Here is a 13,207-nt window from a genome sequence, read left to right as displayed (position 1 = left end):
CTGGAAGTTTTGAAATTCAGATTGCAGCTGAAGCATCAGGCATACAATCAGCTTGTAAGGACAGCAGAACAGCGTATCTAGGAAAGACGTCTTACAGGGTTAAGATAATGCTTTTCAGTGCTATTGTCAGCAGAGAGAGCTCAGGCTGCAATGAATGCGAAAATGGTAGATGGGAAGGAAGGCTGGTGGGTTTGGAAATGGGTAACAAGTGCGGTTTTCTTGTAACTGAGGTAAACGCAGAGAAAAGAATGCTAAAAGCCTGTGGATGCAGATGTTCTGGGGAGGTAGTGGAGGAGGTAAAGGAGGTAAAGGAGCATTCTTGGACAATGTCATGAAACTGGGTGATGGCGGGAGGACAGTTCTGGTATAGCAAAAGCAGAGTAATGCAGACTCTGCCTTCTTGTTTCTGCACCTGTGGAGACCTGGGGATATTTCCCTTAAGTGGACTAAGTCATTGCTCTTGATGGCCCTCCCAGCTAAGGCTGCCAGTAGGGCGGCTTTCCCTCTTCACCAAGACAGAAGTGACCACTGGATGCCATCTCAGTCCACAGCTATTTGGGTATCTGATTCCTCTACGCTGTCTGTGCCTCTTGCCTTTTTCCTCCTAACTGTCCCTGCACATGGAGCTCTTGTAGCTATACGTCCCCAAAATTCTGGTACACTTCCCGTGCTAACAGCCCTCCCCACTATCCTAAGAGTTCTTACATCCTCCCACATACTTTTCTTTCTGGGGTTATAAGCTGCTGTTCGAAAAATAACACTGGTCTTTCTAGCCACTACCACCCTCTCCTACCCCTCTCCTCTCCATCTGGTACTAGGGTAGAGCTTGTGCCATGTTCAGCTGGCTGCTGCTGGCACGAAACTGGACTGGTATAGGAGCGAGAGCGCCGTGCCCATGTTGGATGTGTGTCTTTGCGCGGGTGAGGGGCATCCGAGGCAGGCACCCTTTCCTCCTTTTACCAGACTGCGCTCATTTATGATACCATCTGTTTTCCCAGTGCCGGGGATGATGCTGGGGATATGTGACTTGGGGCACTCAGGCAGAAACTGGCCTGCACAAGGCCGGCCATGTGTTTGCCTCCTAGCAATGCAGCGGTCAGCAGCAAATTCTTTGCCGCCGCCTCCTCTCGGTATGGGAAAGAGCAAGCGTGGGCCTGGGTGTGTAGGAGACACAAAGAGATGAAACGTGTGAAGGGGGGGAAGAAGGGAGAGAGAGAGAGAGAGAGATATGGACTGGGGTACATGTGTATCAGCTGGAGAGAACTGTGGGAAGGAGGGATAGATGGACAGATGGGCAGAGTGGGGGAGAAGGAGAGAGGAATGGATTGTAGTGAGGGAAAGACCGAAGAACTGTGCCGGGGGAGAAAAAGAAATGGACTGGCTGGGGGACAGCAAGAGAAAGGCTGCGAAGGAAGGAGAGGCAGGCAGATTTGGCAGGTGTGTGGTGTGGAGATAGATGGATTGTCTGTGAGAGAGAGACGTGTGTCAGCTAGGTACTGCAGTAATAGGTAAGTGGATAACTACAGAGATGGAGATAAAGAGTGTGTGTGGGGGGAGTGTGTTTATATAGGCCTGTGTATGGGGGGGCTGAATGAATGACAGTGAGGAAGAGCCATAAGGAAAGAGGAGAGAGAGAAAGCAGAGCAACAAAAGAGCAAGGCTAGACGTGAACCATGGGGAGGAGAAGAGAGGTACAGGAAGACAGGGCAGCCCTCTGAGCACAAACCAGAACTGGGATGGGGCAGGGAGAAGGAAGGGGATTCATTTGAGAAGCAGGGAGACTAACAGCACTCTTGTTTGTATCTGAGGTTTTCTTATGGGGATCCGGGAGAGGATGCAGGGCAGAGATCAGAGCACAGTTCTCCAGTACGAAACCGAAATTTTTTTCTCTGTGCAGGGCTCACTGTGAGTGCACAGAGAGACCCAGAGGACCTGGGAGTGCAAATGCCACTGTGCTAGTGCAGACCGTTTCTTGCGTGCTGAACTGCAAAGTGTACCTGAGCATTTGCAACCTGTGGGCTGCCTATTTCCAGTCTACCTGCTTGACTGCTAGGAGCTGTTTAAGATGGCTGTTCAGGCATTTGTTTATCCTTTTCTTCCCCCTCCTCATGCCCTTTTCCTCACAGTGTTCTCACAATGAAAAAAGGAGACGTGCAAGAGCAGTGCCCAAATTCACAAGCACCTTCTTAATTCTTCCACCTCATGCCATAGACACAACCTTGCTGTGGTGCCTGACTTGACCTCTCCCATCCTCCCTTTGACCATATCTTTTCTCTTCTGTCCTTTCCTCTGTCTTTTTTCATCTCCTTCTTTATCTCTTCCTTCAACTTTCTATCATTTTAAATTTTTACTCTTCCCTGTAACTCCATCCCCCTTTCTCTGTCGTGTTCTAGACTTCTAGTTTACATGCCTTCCTTTCTTGTTGCAGCTTATTCCTTCTGGTTGCCCTGTTTCTTTTCTTCTGCTCCCTTTTATCGCTCCCCGATTCCTCCATCTCCTGTCTGTGCCTGTCTCCCTGCTTTCTCTCACTCACAGTCTGTCTCTCTTGAACTGGGTTGTGAATTCTGTTGGCATCAGAGCGGGACAAACTGTAAAACCGAGGCTCCCAGAGGGCCAGGTTGTGATCATTTTATTTTTACCATGTCCTTGGACGTGTAAAGGTGTTTGTTTGAGGGGGAGGAGCAGTGCATGTGCTCCACGTGGGAGAAGAGAGAGGAGCACAGGCCAGAACGAATGAAGCTTAGAACTAATATAGGTCAGTTGCAGAGAAGAGTCCCAATGGTCTGTGAAACAGAGAAGTGGTTTGTCGCTTCAGACTGGATACTGGAAAGATGGAAAAGGAGCAGTTTTGTCAAAAAGACACAAGTAACCTGGAAAAGCGTCCTATCAAAGAACGCAGTCGCAGTGAGCATGGGAGGAGGACCAGCTCTGCCCAGGGAACTGTTCGTCACCCAGCCACCCCCTTAACCCAGGGAATAATGGGCCTGAGATTCCCTTTTCCTGTCTCTGAGCTGTCTTCTCCTGTGCATGGTCCTGTGTCCCTGATGTGGAGGGGGAAGCATGGCTGAGCTACACTTCCTCGTGCCCCCTTGCAGACTTGCTCACTATGTCAAAGTGGACAACAACAGAGCAATCAGATTAGAGAAGCAAAAAGGAGAAGCATGGCCCCACACCGCTGGAAGACAGGCTGGATGGAGTGTTTGGCCAGCCTCTGCTGGGGTCTGTGCTGCCAAGGAGACCCACGTAGGCAGCGGAGAGGCATCATCAAGGCCCCGAGCCTGGTCTTCTGGAGCTGGATGAGACAAGTGCACTGCTGGGAACTGCTTTGCTCTGCACTAGAATCCTCACTCCCCATGATTTGCCACAGTATGAGTAAACTCTGCTTTCAGACGGTTCCCAGAAATTTTCACAAGTGGTCAATAGCTGCAGTGGATGACTGAAAGCCTGGCATTTGACCTTGGGAATTCTGATTTAATTTCTAGTAAGAATTTTGTTGTTATACAAGGTCAAAGTTAATCTGCTAAGATGGCATTTAGACTTCAAAACAGACATCCAGATTTTCAGAGTTATTTAGAGCCTCCACATCTCTGCAAAACTAATGTGAGATGCTGACTGCTCAGCACAACTGAAATTCGGGACAATTCTTCGATGTCTAAACATGGAGTTAGAAGCCTAAATAGACGTATGTGTTTTGCTTTCTTTTTAAAATAGGCCTCTACTCCCAAGACAGAAAATATCACCTCTCTGTGATTTCTATCCATGTTATACTCTTCTGTACATCACCATAATGCTCCAGTCTAGCATCTGACTGGCTTAACCTGATGTATTTAACCTACTTCCTCTATAGGAATTCACACTGGGGATCCTAAACCATTACAATGGTAATGTAAAACCAAATCCTAGGAATTTGTATAATGGCTCTGTGGACATAATACACCAGCTGGCTTTCTCTGAAACAGTATCTAAAGTAAATGCACATCTCATGGCATGCCTCCCTGACTATGTGGGGCAACAGAAAGACGGCTTTCTCTCATTAAAATCAGTCACCTCTTATTGGCATCAGTGGGACCTGGTGCTTTTGAATTTTCTAAGGTTGCGCACTCATTGAGCTCCTGAATAGGTGTTGCGGTATGTGCTGCTCTTGCTTTGTCCCTCTGAAAAGTTAGAGGGACTAAATAACCTATTCCAGAGACTGACCATTTCTCTTGTTTTGCTTAGGATGTCCCTTCAAGAATCTCTTTTAACCCGGCTTTATTACGGAGCATCAGAAAAATCAAAAGTCCAATATTCCTCCCCTCATACCCTAAACTATCTGACAGAAGAAGAGTTAGGGATGTCCTAAAGAAGACAAAAGTGCATATAGCTGGCTTGCAGAAGGGTTGCCTGCATCAGTACCACCAGACCTAGTCAAGCAAGTCTGCCCCATACAGGAAACCCCAGTGATACCTCTGTGGCTGCTGAGGACCAGGTGGCAAAAGCTCATGTTTGGGCTGGGTTGTGGCTTTAAATGATGATACTGAATAGATGAGGCTGCACCGGATCCTCTTCTCTGTCCCCATCTGTGCCCTTTACACTGGAAGAAAGCCTGATATCACAGAATATTGATCAGTGTCAACATGAACCATCCTCACTGTAGGCCTCACCTTTCCCTCAGCATTTATCATTGTGCTGATGCTTCCAGGAAGATTCTGAAAACCTTCAGTTCAGAAAAAACCCAAGGCCTTATTCTTTGCAGTTCTCTGGTTACTGCTATGTTTACATGAAAACAGTCTTTCTTCTTCTTGAAGAACCAAAGCACAGCTGCTGCACGTTTCCTCGCTGGAGTTCTGTGAACCTGTTTGTCAAGAAATGATGACTTTTTTAACTCATGGATTCTGAAGTTGACTGGGAGACACAATCCCTTACCACGAGAGGCAGATCGAGAGTGAGAGTCTGTTCTAGTTACAGCCAGTGAATGGATGGCCAAAGGCTTTATGGGGAGCAAGATAGTTACTTGTGATCATATTTCATGCACAATGGGCAGAGAGACCAATTGCTTCTCTGATCCACTCTGGAGAGCCTTTCCCTGTGCCTTGACCTTAGAGCAGACGCCGATTACAAAAACCCATGCCATAATCTTTTCACCAACTTTGTGTTTCCTGGAATACGCTTCCAGGATTAGATGTATACGGACGTTGGTGAGAACTATCTGTACTAGATTTGGGATATGAATGGGAAGAAAAAAGACAATTTCCATGAAGGATCTGGGAATACAGCAAAGGAGAAGGAACGGCTCTATGCTTGTGAATAAGTGGGGATCCTCTAACTGAATTTCTGTGGTGTGTGGTTTATGGAGTAAGGATGTGTAGAAACATGTGTTTATTTATATACAGGATGGTGTCTCTAGTTTAACATAGTTATGCAGATACATGGGGATAGACATGCTGGTGGAATGGGGAATGTTCTCATAACTGATTTTCTCTGCTAGTCTTATTCAGTAAGTTTGTATCTATATGTACGCAGATATCCTCACTGAGGATACTTTACCAAATACTGGAATTCCAGCTGGAGTGACTTGTTAGCAGTCTGCCCTCTGTTAGAGCTAATGGGTTGCAAGCATTGATTTTTTTTTTTTCTATTCCTATTGATTAGGAGGCTGCTGTACATACAAATCTCAGCACAGCATGGAAAGAGAAAGAGAGGCAAAACAGTTCACATCCCAGCAATTCATCATGGTGGAAAATTAATCCTGGGAATCCCAGTCTTTTCCCACTATCTCTTTCGAGTGAAGAAGGAAGACTTTTGCTGTTTGAAGAAATCAACCCACAGGGCTCGTGAGCTGACACTTTTTTTTCCCAACCATCTTCAAGTAGCAAACATTTCAAAGGTTACCATTCAATGGAAGAGAAGGTTGCATGAGAGAAAGGAGACTTGTGTGGAAAGCACAGGAGTCCTAGCTTCAAGACTCAATCTGGAACAGATTTCTTGGGTATCCATGGGTACCCAACTCATTTATAACAGCATCCAGAGGCCACTAAAATCAGTGCAAATATTTTCACTTTGGTGGGTTTTGCAATTATGTTCTGAATTTTTCAGTGCCTCAGTGCCTTCGCAAACCAGTGAACGTTATTTTGTAAGAGTGTTATGAGGCTTAATGAATTGTTTGCATAACATTTAGCTTGGAAGGGGATATAGGTCAGAAACTGACAGATTTATGTGTTGCAGCCTTATAACCTCATACTCAGTCCCTGCCAGAGTTCCACTCGTGTCTAACACAGGAATTTATAACGCACTCTCATGGCGGCGGCAGCACCACTTCTGCGTGAAAACCTACTCATTTCAGTTGCTAGACCTCTGTACCCTGTATGTCCCTTCTTTTTACTTCCTTTCTGGTCACAGTGTTACACTAGAGATTAATTTCCTGTTGTAGTTGAATATTTGATGTTTAAACTGCCTTTTATGTTCATTCGCAAGTTATATGAATCTGAAGATAAGAAGATAGGATCACTGAGGTTTTTTTAATCTGTATTTGTCTCCCTGTCTCTATCTTTATCTCATCTCCATCTCTATCTCTGTCTCTGTCATCTCCACCTGTGATTATCTGGCAAAACCACAAATATTCTTTTCTCAGTTTGCTAGTTTGTTAAACTGGTCTAAGACGACCACCAGCATGCAGACATGATGTGAACAATGTTTCTTAAATGCGTTGAGACCCTCAGCTTTGGATGCCAGTGATGACTGATCTGATCACCCCCTCTGCTTGTCTAACCATACAGATAGGTGACTTTTTTCAACTTTCTCCAGTGAAATCTCTTAAATATTAATTCTCTTTCTGCATTGTATCTCACTTCTATCTTTGCTGCCCCATTGGCTTCCAGTTCTATAATCATCACCCTAACCCCAATTTATTTTCCTAACATCTCCTCTGCTGGTGCATCTGTCTATTAACACCTCTGCTCTGCCTGCAAATACAGCTGCATCAGCTCCGTCTCTTTTACATCTCATTGCAGCAGCTCCTTCTGAGCTGGCCTCACCGGGATGAATATTCGTAGATACCAGTTTTCATATACTATCGCTGTCTGATTTTGTCCTATATGCTGAAAACATCCACTGCAGCACTCAATACGCAAACACTGTATTCAGTTCTATTACCATCCCATGGAGTTGCTTCCGACTTCACGCCCTTCAACTCCCTTCCTGCATCTTTCTGTGCCCCTTTTTTTCCTACGGCACTGCCCCTTCTCTCCACAAATAGCAGCACTCTTGGTTTGCCACTGGAAGCAGACTTCCTGCGGCTCCCTGTCTCATCAGCTTCGCATTTCAAGTAATTTAAAATGTAATTTAAAATCTCTCTATTTCCTCCAGACTATTAATTTCTCTCTCCTTACTCTTCTACAGATGTCATTCTGTGTTGCGCTGTTCAGTAAGATGCAACTGTTGTAAAAATCTGCCACAGTGTTTTTATTCTGGATTCTTGTTTTGTACTATCATTGTTAATGATTCTTTGTAGGAAGGATGAAATCTCAGCACAGCATCTAGCCACAGCACAAGCAGTCACACAGGACATTCTGGCATTTGCATTGCCTTTGTTCCATTCTTCTCCTGTGGCATTTAGAACTGTAGAGGGATTATTGTGAATGGTCTAAGAGTATATAAGTAGGGTAGCAGGAAGAGAATTATTTCTGGAAATTGGAAAGTGTGAGGCAGGAAGCCGTGTTTAGTCCTGATCCTGAGATGTATCGAGACCTCATCGGTCTCACTCCTCTTAGCCAGAGATTAAAGAACTCACCATCCTGCAAACCTGGCCTTCTTACACTGGCAGTTTCTTTGGGGAGAACAAGCCCCTCTCCTGTTGCTGTAGTCACTTGAAATCAAACTTGTCAAAGCTGTAGAAATATGTAATAAGGGCAACAGTTCTGGATTGCTTTGAAGGTCTCTGTTTTGGCCCAGCTGGTGCTTCATCCTCTGTATCTGACTGGGTTTGTTACAGGAAAAGATAAGTAATCCTGACATTTCAGCAATATTTTTCTTGTTATAGATGAAATCTGTACTTTCTCACATTGTTGGGGTTCCCTACAAGCCCAAATCCACAACCTCTGCAGTGGCTGCTTGCTCACGCTACTAGTCTCGCTGGACTCAGGTACCAAGAGAAGCTCCTCAACCCAGAGACAACCCCTGTCTGTGCAGCCCAGCATAGCCTTGACCCAAAGCAGCACTATCATTTGTAGCAGTAAAATAAACACTTAACCACATGGGCTACACAGGTGAGCCCTGAGTGACAACACATAGCATCGTCCCTTCTCTCCCTCTCCTCTTTGAATCACCCTGCTGTGTAAGCATGGGTGAGCTTTCAGAGGGCCTGAGAACTTTTTGCTTCCACTCCAGCCAGGCTGCTTGTGTGGCGTTACTAGAAGAGCTGTGCTACACTGCTTTGAGAGTACAGAGTAACTGAGGAGCCCACTTTCCTTGGAGCTATGAGCTCTGCAGATTTCCAGAGTGCCTTTCCCATCCACACATGCGATGTTGGTGCCTGATGGATTTGAGTGCCAGAATAGCCAGCCAAAGTTTTTTTCCTTTTCACAGTCTCCCAGGCTCTTGGCCCAGCTTTTCTACCCTCCTTTGAAGAGTGAAAAGACTTGAATACCAGGGTGTGGTTGGAGGGGCACAACCACCAGCATGAAAAGAAAATGGGTCTGAGTCCCAAGAAAGTCTTGTTCCTCCCTTATGCCTTCCCTCTTCAAGGCCCCTGCCTTCTTTCAGTGGAAGTGTCTCAGAAGGGAAGGAGAAGTCCTCGAGTCATCTTCTCTACCTTCCCAAGTTAAGAGCTTCACAGAGCCTCCTCCTCACCGCAGGCTGTCCCTGTATAGTCGTAATCCCCCACCAGCTTAAGGGGTGGTGCTTAAGCTCTGCATCTCTCTGTCTCTCAACTTCGTTTGAACCAAGAATAACAGTTCAGAGAGCCTGTCCACAGCTACCATCCTCTGCACTCTTGCAGCAGGCTGTACTCAAAGTGCTAAAGGTGCATTTGGGTCACCTCCCCCTCACCCATCCTCAGCTCTTTGGCAGCTCAGTGAGTGCAGAAAGAGACCCCCCAGCTCCTGTGGCAGAGGGCGAGGCCAGGAGTCCCCCAGGTGAGACTAGGGACTGTGGTTGTTCCCCAACAATGTCCCAGTGGCCTCACCCTGCACTTTCTCCTACCACCCCTCCCTCTACCCCTTCTCCTGCCTCCCCCAGGGCCTTTTCTGCCTGCGGGTGGTGATCTGCCTATGGCTGATGCCAGACACCATGAGTGCTTGCTGGTAAACACCCCCATCTCAGCCTCATCTGTGAGGGCAGCCTGGTCTGTGCCCTCCAAATAGGGGAAATGATCAGTGACCTGTAGGACAGCCAATGGTCCCCTGCTGCTTGCTATAGAGCCCTTCATGTCCAACAGTCGTGGGGGAGATTGTCCTGAAAAGCCAGTCTCAGTCTGCGTCCAGAGAGGGAGAAAGGAGGAGAAATAAGTGGAGTTATGAAATTGCAACGTGGCTGAAACCCTCCAAGTGGTTCAACTTCCCAGCACCCCCTTCCCTCAGCCCCGCTCCCCCACACAGAGCAGCAGTGAACATAAAGCAGCTCTTCTGGTCCCTTTTTCACTGAAGAATGAATCTGATCAGAGAGAAACAAAACTGGTAGCATCAAGACTTAGATTATTTCTTTTCTTTGTGATTGTTGCACTAATGAGCAGCTACATGTATAGAACCAGGAGGTGACTAATGTAATTAACCTGGTGTAATGATACTGCTGAGGAAGAGAGAGAGGATTATGACATACTTAGATGTCAGTATTGCACAATTTTGTATAGGTTCCCGGTACTATCGGGTTGTGTCTGACACAGGAAACTTAAGCAGTGATAGATTTCAGTCCGCATCCATTCAGCTCACGCATCTTTCTGTGTAGAACGAGGATATGAAAGGTGGCTTGCTTGCCAGGGGTTGGGGGAGGGAGAGATTCACTTTAGTGGTTCCTTTCCTTGACAAAATAATAGTAATCGTAATAAATCGTGAAGATTTTCCTCTTTCTCTTGAAGAATCTTCCCAAAATGTCTGCTTCTTGGAGCAGGCACTGGGATTTTACAGAAAGCTGTAAAGACAAAGTCAGAACGCAGGGATTCACACAACACTGGTCAGGGGGAGACAGAGGGACGGAAAACGAGCAACACCAAAACATATGCAACTTGCAGGGAGCCCGAGAAGAGTGAAGAGCAGACACTTAAAAATCACAACAACAGCAATAAATAAACAATAGTAATAAATGCTTTTTTTTTTTTAAATTACCCTTCCACGTTACATTTCGCCTGTCTCCCGGGGCGAGAAACGGCTGACTGAAGTTTTGTGCGGGTCTAACTGCGGCGTGCGGATTGCACTTGCAGCTCTGGGCACGTACGGCGGGGATGAGAAGGAGGCCGAGCTGGGGGGGCGCGGGGTTGCGGGGGGGGGGACACACCGCGGCACGGATGTGGCGGGGGAGAAAGGCAGAAAGCGAGAAAGAGCGAGAGCCCCAGCTACGCCTTGCTCTGGGCTCGGCGGCAGCCTGGGGGAGCAACCCCAGTCGGGGCTGGCAGCGGGGGGGGTGGGGGGGAGGCTGCCCCTCCCTCCCCCCCTCCCCTCCCGCCTGCCCGCGCAGAGCGGAGGAGGGCGGCTGCCGCCCGCGGATGCTGGGGCGCGGGCGGCGCGGGCGGCGCGGGCAGGGGAGCTGTCCTTCAGCACCGCGGGCCCGGCAGCGCGCCTCCCGCACCGCCGCTCGGGGAGCTGTACTTCAGCACCGCGGGCCCGGGGAGCTGTCCTTCAGCACCACCGCCGCCGCCGGGGACCCGGCCAGCGCCGCCCCGCCGCCGCCGCCGCCGCCGCCGCCGCCGCCGCCTTGATGCAGTAGCGGGGCCCGAGAGTCGCCGGGGGCCGCCGCGGGGCAGGGGGTGCCGCAGCCGGGCTCCGCTCCTCAGCCCCCCCCCCCCCCCCCCCCGCGCGGGAGGGGCGCCGCGCCTGTCCCCCTCTTCGCCCCCACCCCCCCGTGCCCCGTCCCCAGGAGCCCCCCCCACCTCTGCTCGCCCACCTCCGCCGGGAGCGAGCGCCGCGGCTGTGCGGAAAAGCCATGGGAGGCAAGACCTCGGCACCTGTTCAGCTGAAATCAAGGGCTTACAGTATACTGGGCAGTCCGGCTCGGTGGTAGGAGCGAGCGAAAGGAAGGAGAAGCAAGCAAGAAAAAGTGAGAGAGGATTGGAGCGACCGCCGCTGCCAGGAAAAATAATTAAAAAAAATAAAAAACCCCAAGGAAGATAACTGGGAAGGAAAAGGATTTTCATGGCGCAGGCTGCAGAGCTAAGCAAGAAGACCGAAGGTTGCATCTCTGCTCTTACAGTCTCTAACTGTCTAGGTCCAGATAATGAGAGATTGTGTTGAGGATGCTGCTGCTGCTCCCCTGTTCACTGTGGAAGCCATCTCCAAATTAGCCATTACATATGGAAACTGGAGACCAGAATTTTAGAAAAAGGGATTAAGGCGTCTCGTTTTGGGGGGGGTTCTCTCTTTATTTGTTTGGTTTTTCTTGGTTCTTTTCTCTCTTTTTTTTTTTCTTTGTCCTTTTTCCTTTTTTTATATTTCGACCAGAACGTTTCCGATTTAAAAGGCAAGCCTCTTCCCGTGTGGTCTTTCTAATTTACACTCTTTTCCGTGGGCTTTCTTACCTCCCTTTTTTGATATCTATCTCTCTATATATACCCATTATATTATTAGTCGGAATTATTATTCTTTTATTTTATTAAACACACACACCCCAAGAATCAGAAGGCGGTTGGGTATTTGTATAATGAAGAATTATGGGGCTCTTTGACAGAGGTGTTCAGATGCTTTTAACCACCGTTGGTGCTTTCGCTGCCTTCAGCCTGATGACCATAGCTGTGGGGACCGACTACTGGCTTTACTCCAGAGGGGTTTGCAAGACTAAAACTGTCAGTGAGAACGAAACCAGCAAAAAGAACGAAGAAGTCATGACCCATTCTGGATTATGGAGAACCTGCTGCCTGGAAGGTATTTGATTCTGGATCTCCATACACCCCCCCTTTCCTCTCCCACCACCCCGTGTTTCTTCCTCTCTCCAAATAAATCCCTCCACATTCCACCATTTTCTCACTTCATTCCTTTCACCACGGATCGAGAGCAGTTGGCTCAGTCACTCAGGGCACAGAGGCAAGAAGACAGGCAAAACATTCTCTGATCCATTCCCTTCTCCCTTCCTCTTCCCCACCCCACCCCCTTTCCCCAAAAATTCACTCTCCCCCTCCAACTGGAATAATGTGTGTGTTACAAAAACATCGAGAGACCCTTTCAAAAAGCGACCGTGCAGTCTGCCTGTCTTCAGCTTGTTTGTATTGCCTGGGAAAGCGGTGCCAAAATGCTGTATTATTGCAGTGCTCTGGCTGTAACCACAGAGTGAAATAACTGCTTTCTTTGAAAATGCCTTATTTGCAAAGACAAAACTGGGAGTGAGGGGCGATGAGGGGAGGGGGTGACTGCAAAGCACTTTGGACGCAATTATTGGTGCACTTTAGGAGGGAAAAAGAGAGAAAGGGAAGCAACCCTGTTCTGTCCAAAATGCCTCATACAGTAAATCTACCGATTCCAGTCATCTCGAGCAGAGTTCGGAGCATTTCGTAATGTCTGTGAGCAACCACATCTCACTGGGCTGGGTGCAGAGGGGTCTAGTTGGTGGCTGACTGGTTTGATTTGGGGCTGGGATTTTTCCCCCGTTTGTTTGCTGTTGGGTGCTGGGTTTTTGTTTGGGGCTTTTTTTTTTTTTTTTTTTTTTTTTTTTTTGTAAGGTTTATGGTAAAGGCTAAAAATAAAAAAGTCCCTGAATGGAAAATTCAGCCTAAGTCTGATGTGGTGAAACTGAACAGCAACTCAGTGACATGTCTGATGGCAGAAGAGACACCGCCGCAGCCAACTTCTGGAATCAGACGTTCCTAAGGGAGGGGGAAAGAAAAGAGGGACCAGTGATTCGCTTTTAAATATGTGTTGCTCAGTACTGCGATTGGTGTACGTGTGGGCTGGGGAGGTGGTCTTCAGCCTGTGCTGGAGGGATCGGGGCAACTGATGTAAATGCGTGGTTTCTGTTACACATGTAGCGAGAAGGGGAGAGTGAGAGCACAAGAGCACACATTACAGCTCATTGTAAAAGCCCTGTTTATGAA

General features: G+C 48.0%; 1 protein-coding gene across 2 annotated transcripts in view; it reads left to right on the top strand.

Moving 5' to 3' along the window:
* The first annotated feature begins 10,984 nt into the window (after positions 1-10,984).
* The window catches only part of CACNG2 (calcium voltage-gated channel auxiliary subunit gamma 2), a 52,549-nt gene continuing 50,326 nt past the window's right edge, over positions 10,985-13,207 (top strand). The window contains exons 1-2 of one of the 2 annotated variants that reach the window (XM_009944035.2): positions 10,985-11,355; positions 11,899-12,044. In XM_009944035.2, coding sequence (XP_009942337.1) covers positions 11,903-12,044 — 142 coding nt within the window. In that variant the 5' untranslated portion in view covers positions 10,985-11,355; positions 11,899-11,902. Of the gene's footprint in view, positions 12,045-13,207 lie in introns of both variants that reach the window. The other variant, XM_009944034.2, reaches the window with a different exon arrangement.

This window comes from Opisthocomus hoazin, chromosome 8 (genome assembly GCF_030867145.1).
Source record: "Opisthocomus hoazin isolate bOpiHoa1 chromosome 8, bOpiHoa1.hap1, whole genome shotgun sequence".
NCBI classification, from domain to species: domain Eukaryota; kingdom Metazoa; phylum Chordata; class Aves; order Opisthocomiformes; family Opisthocomidae; genus Opisthocomus; species Opisthocomus hoazin.
Note: the sequence above shows the minus strand (reverse complement) of the source record. Positions and strands in the feature narration are given on the sequence as shown.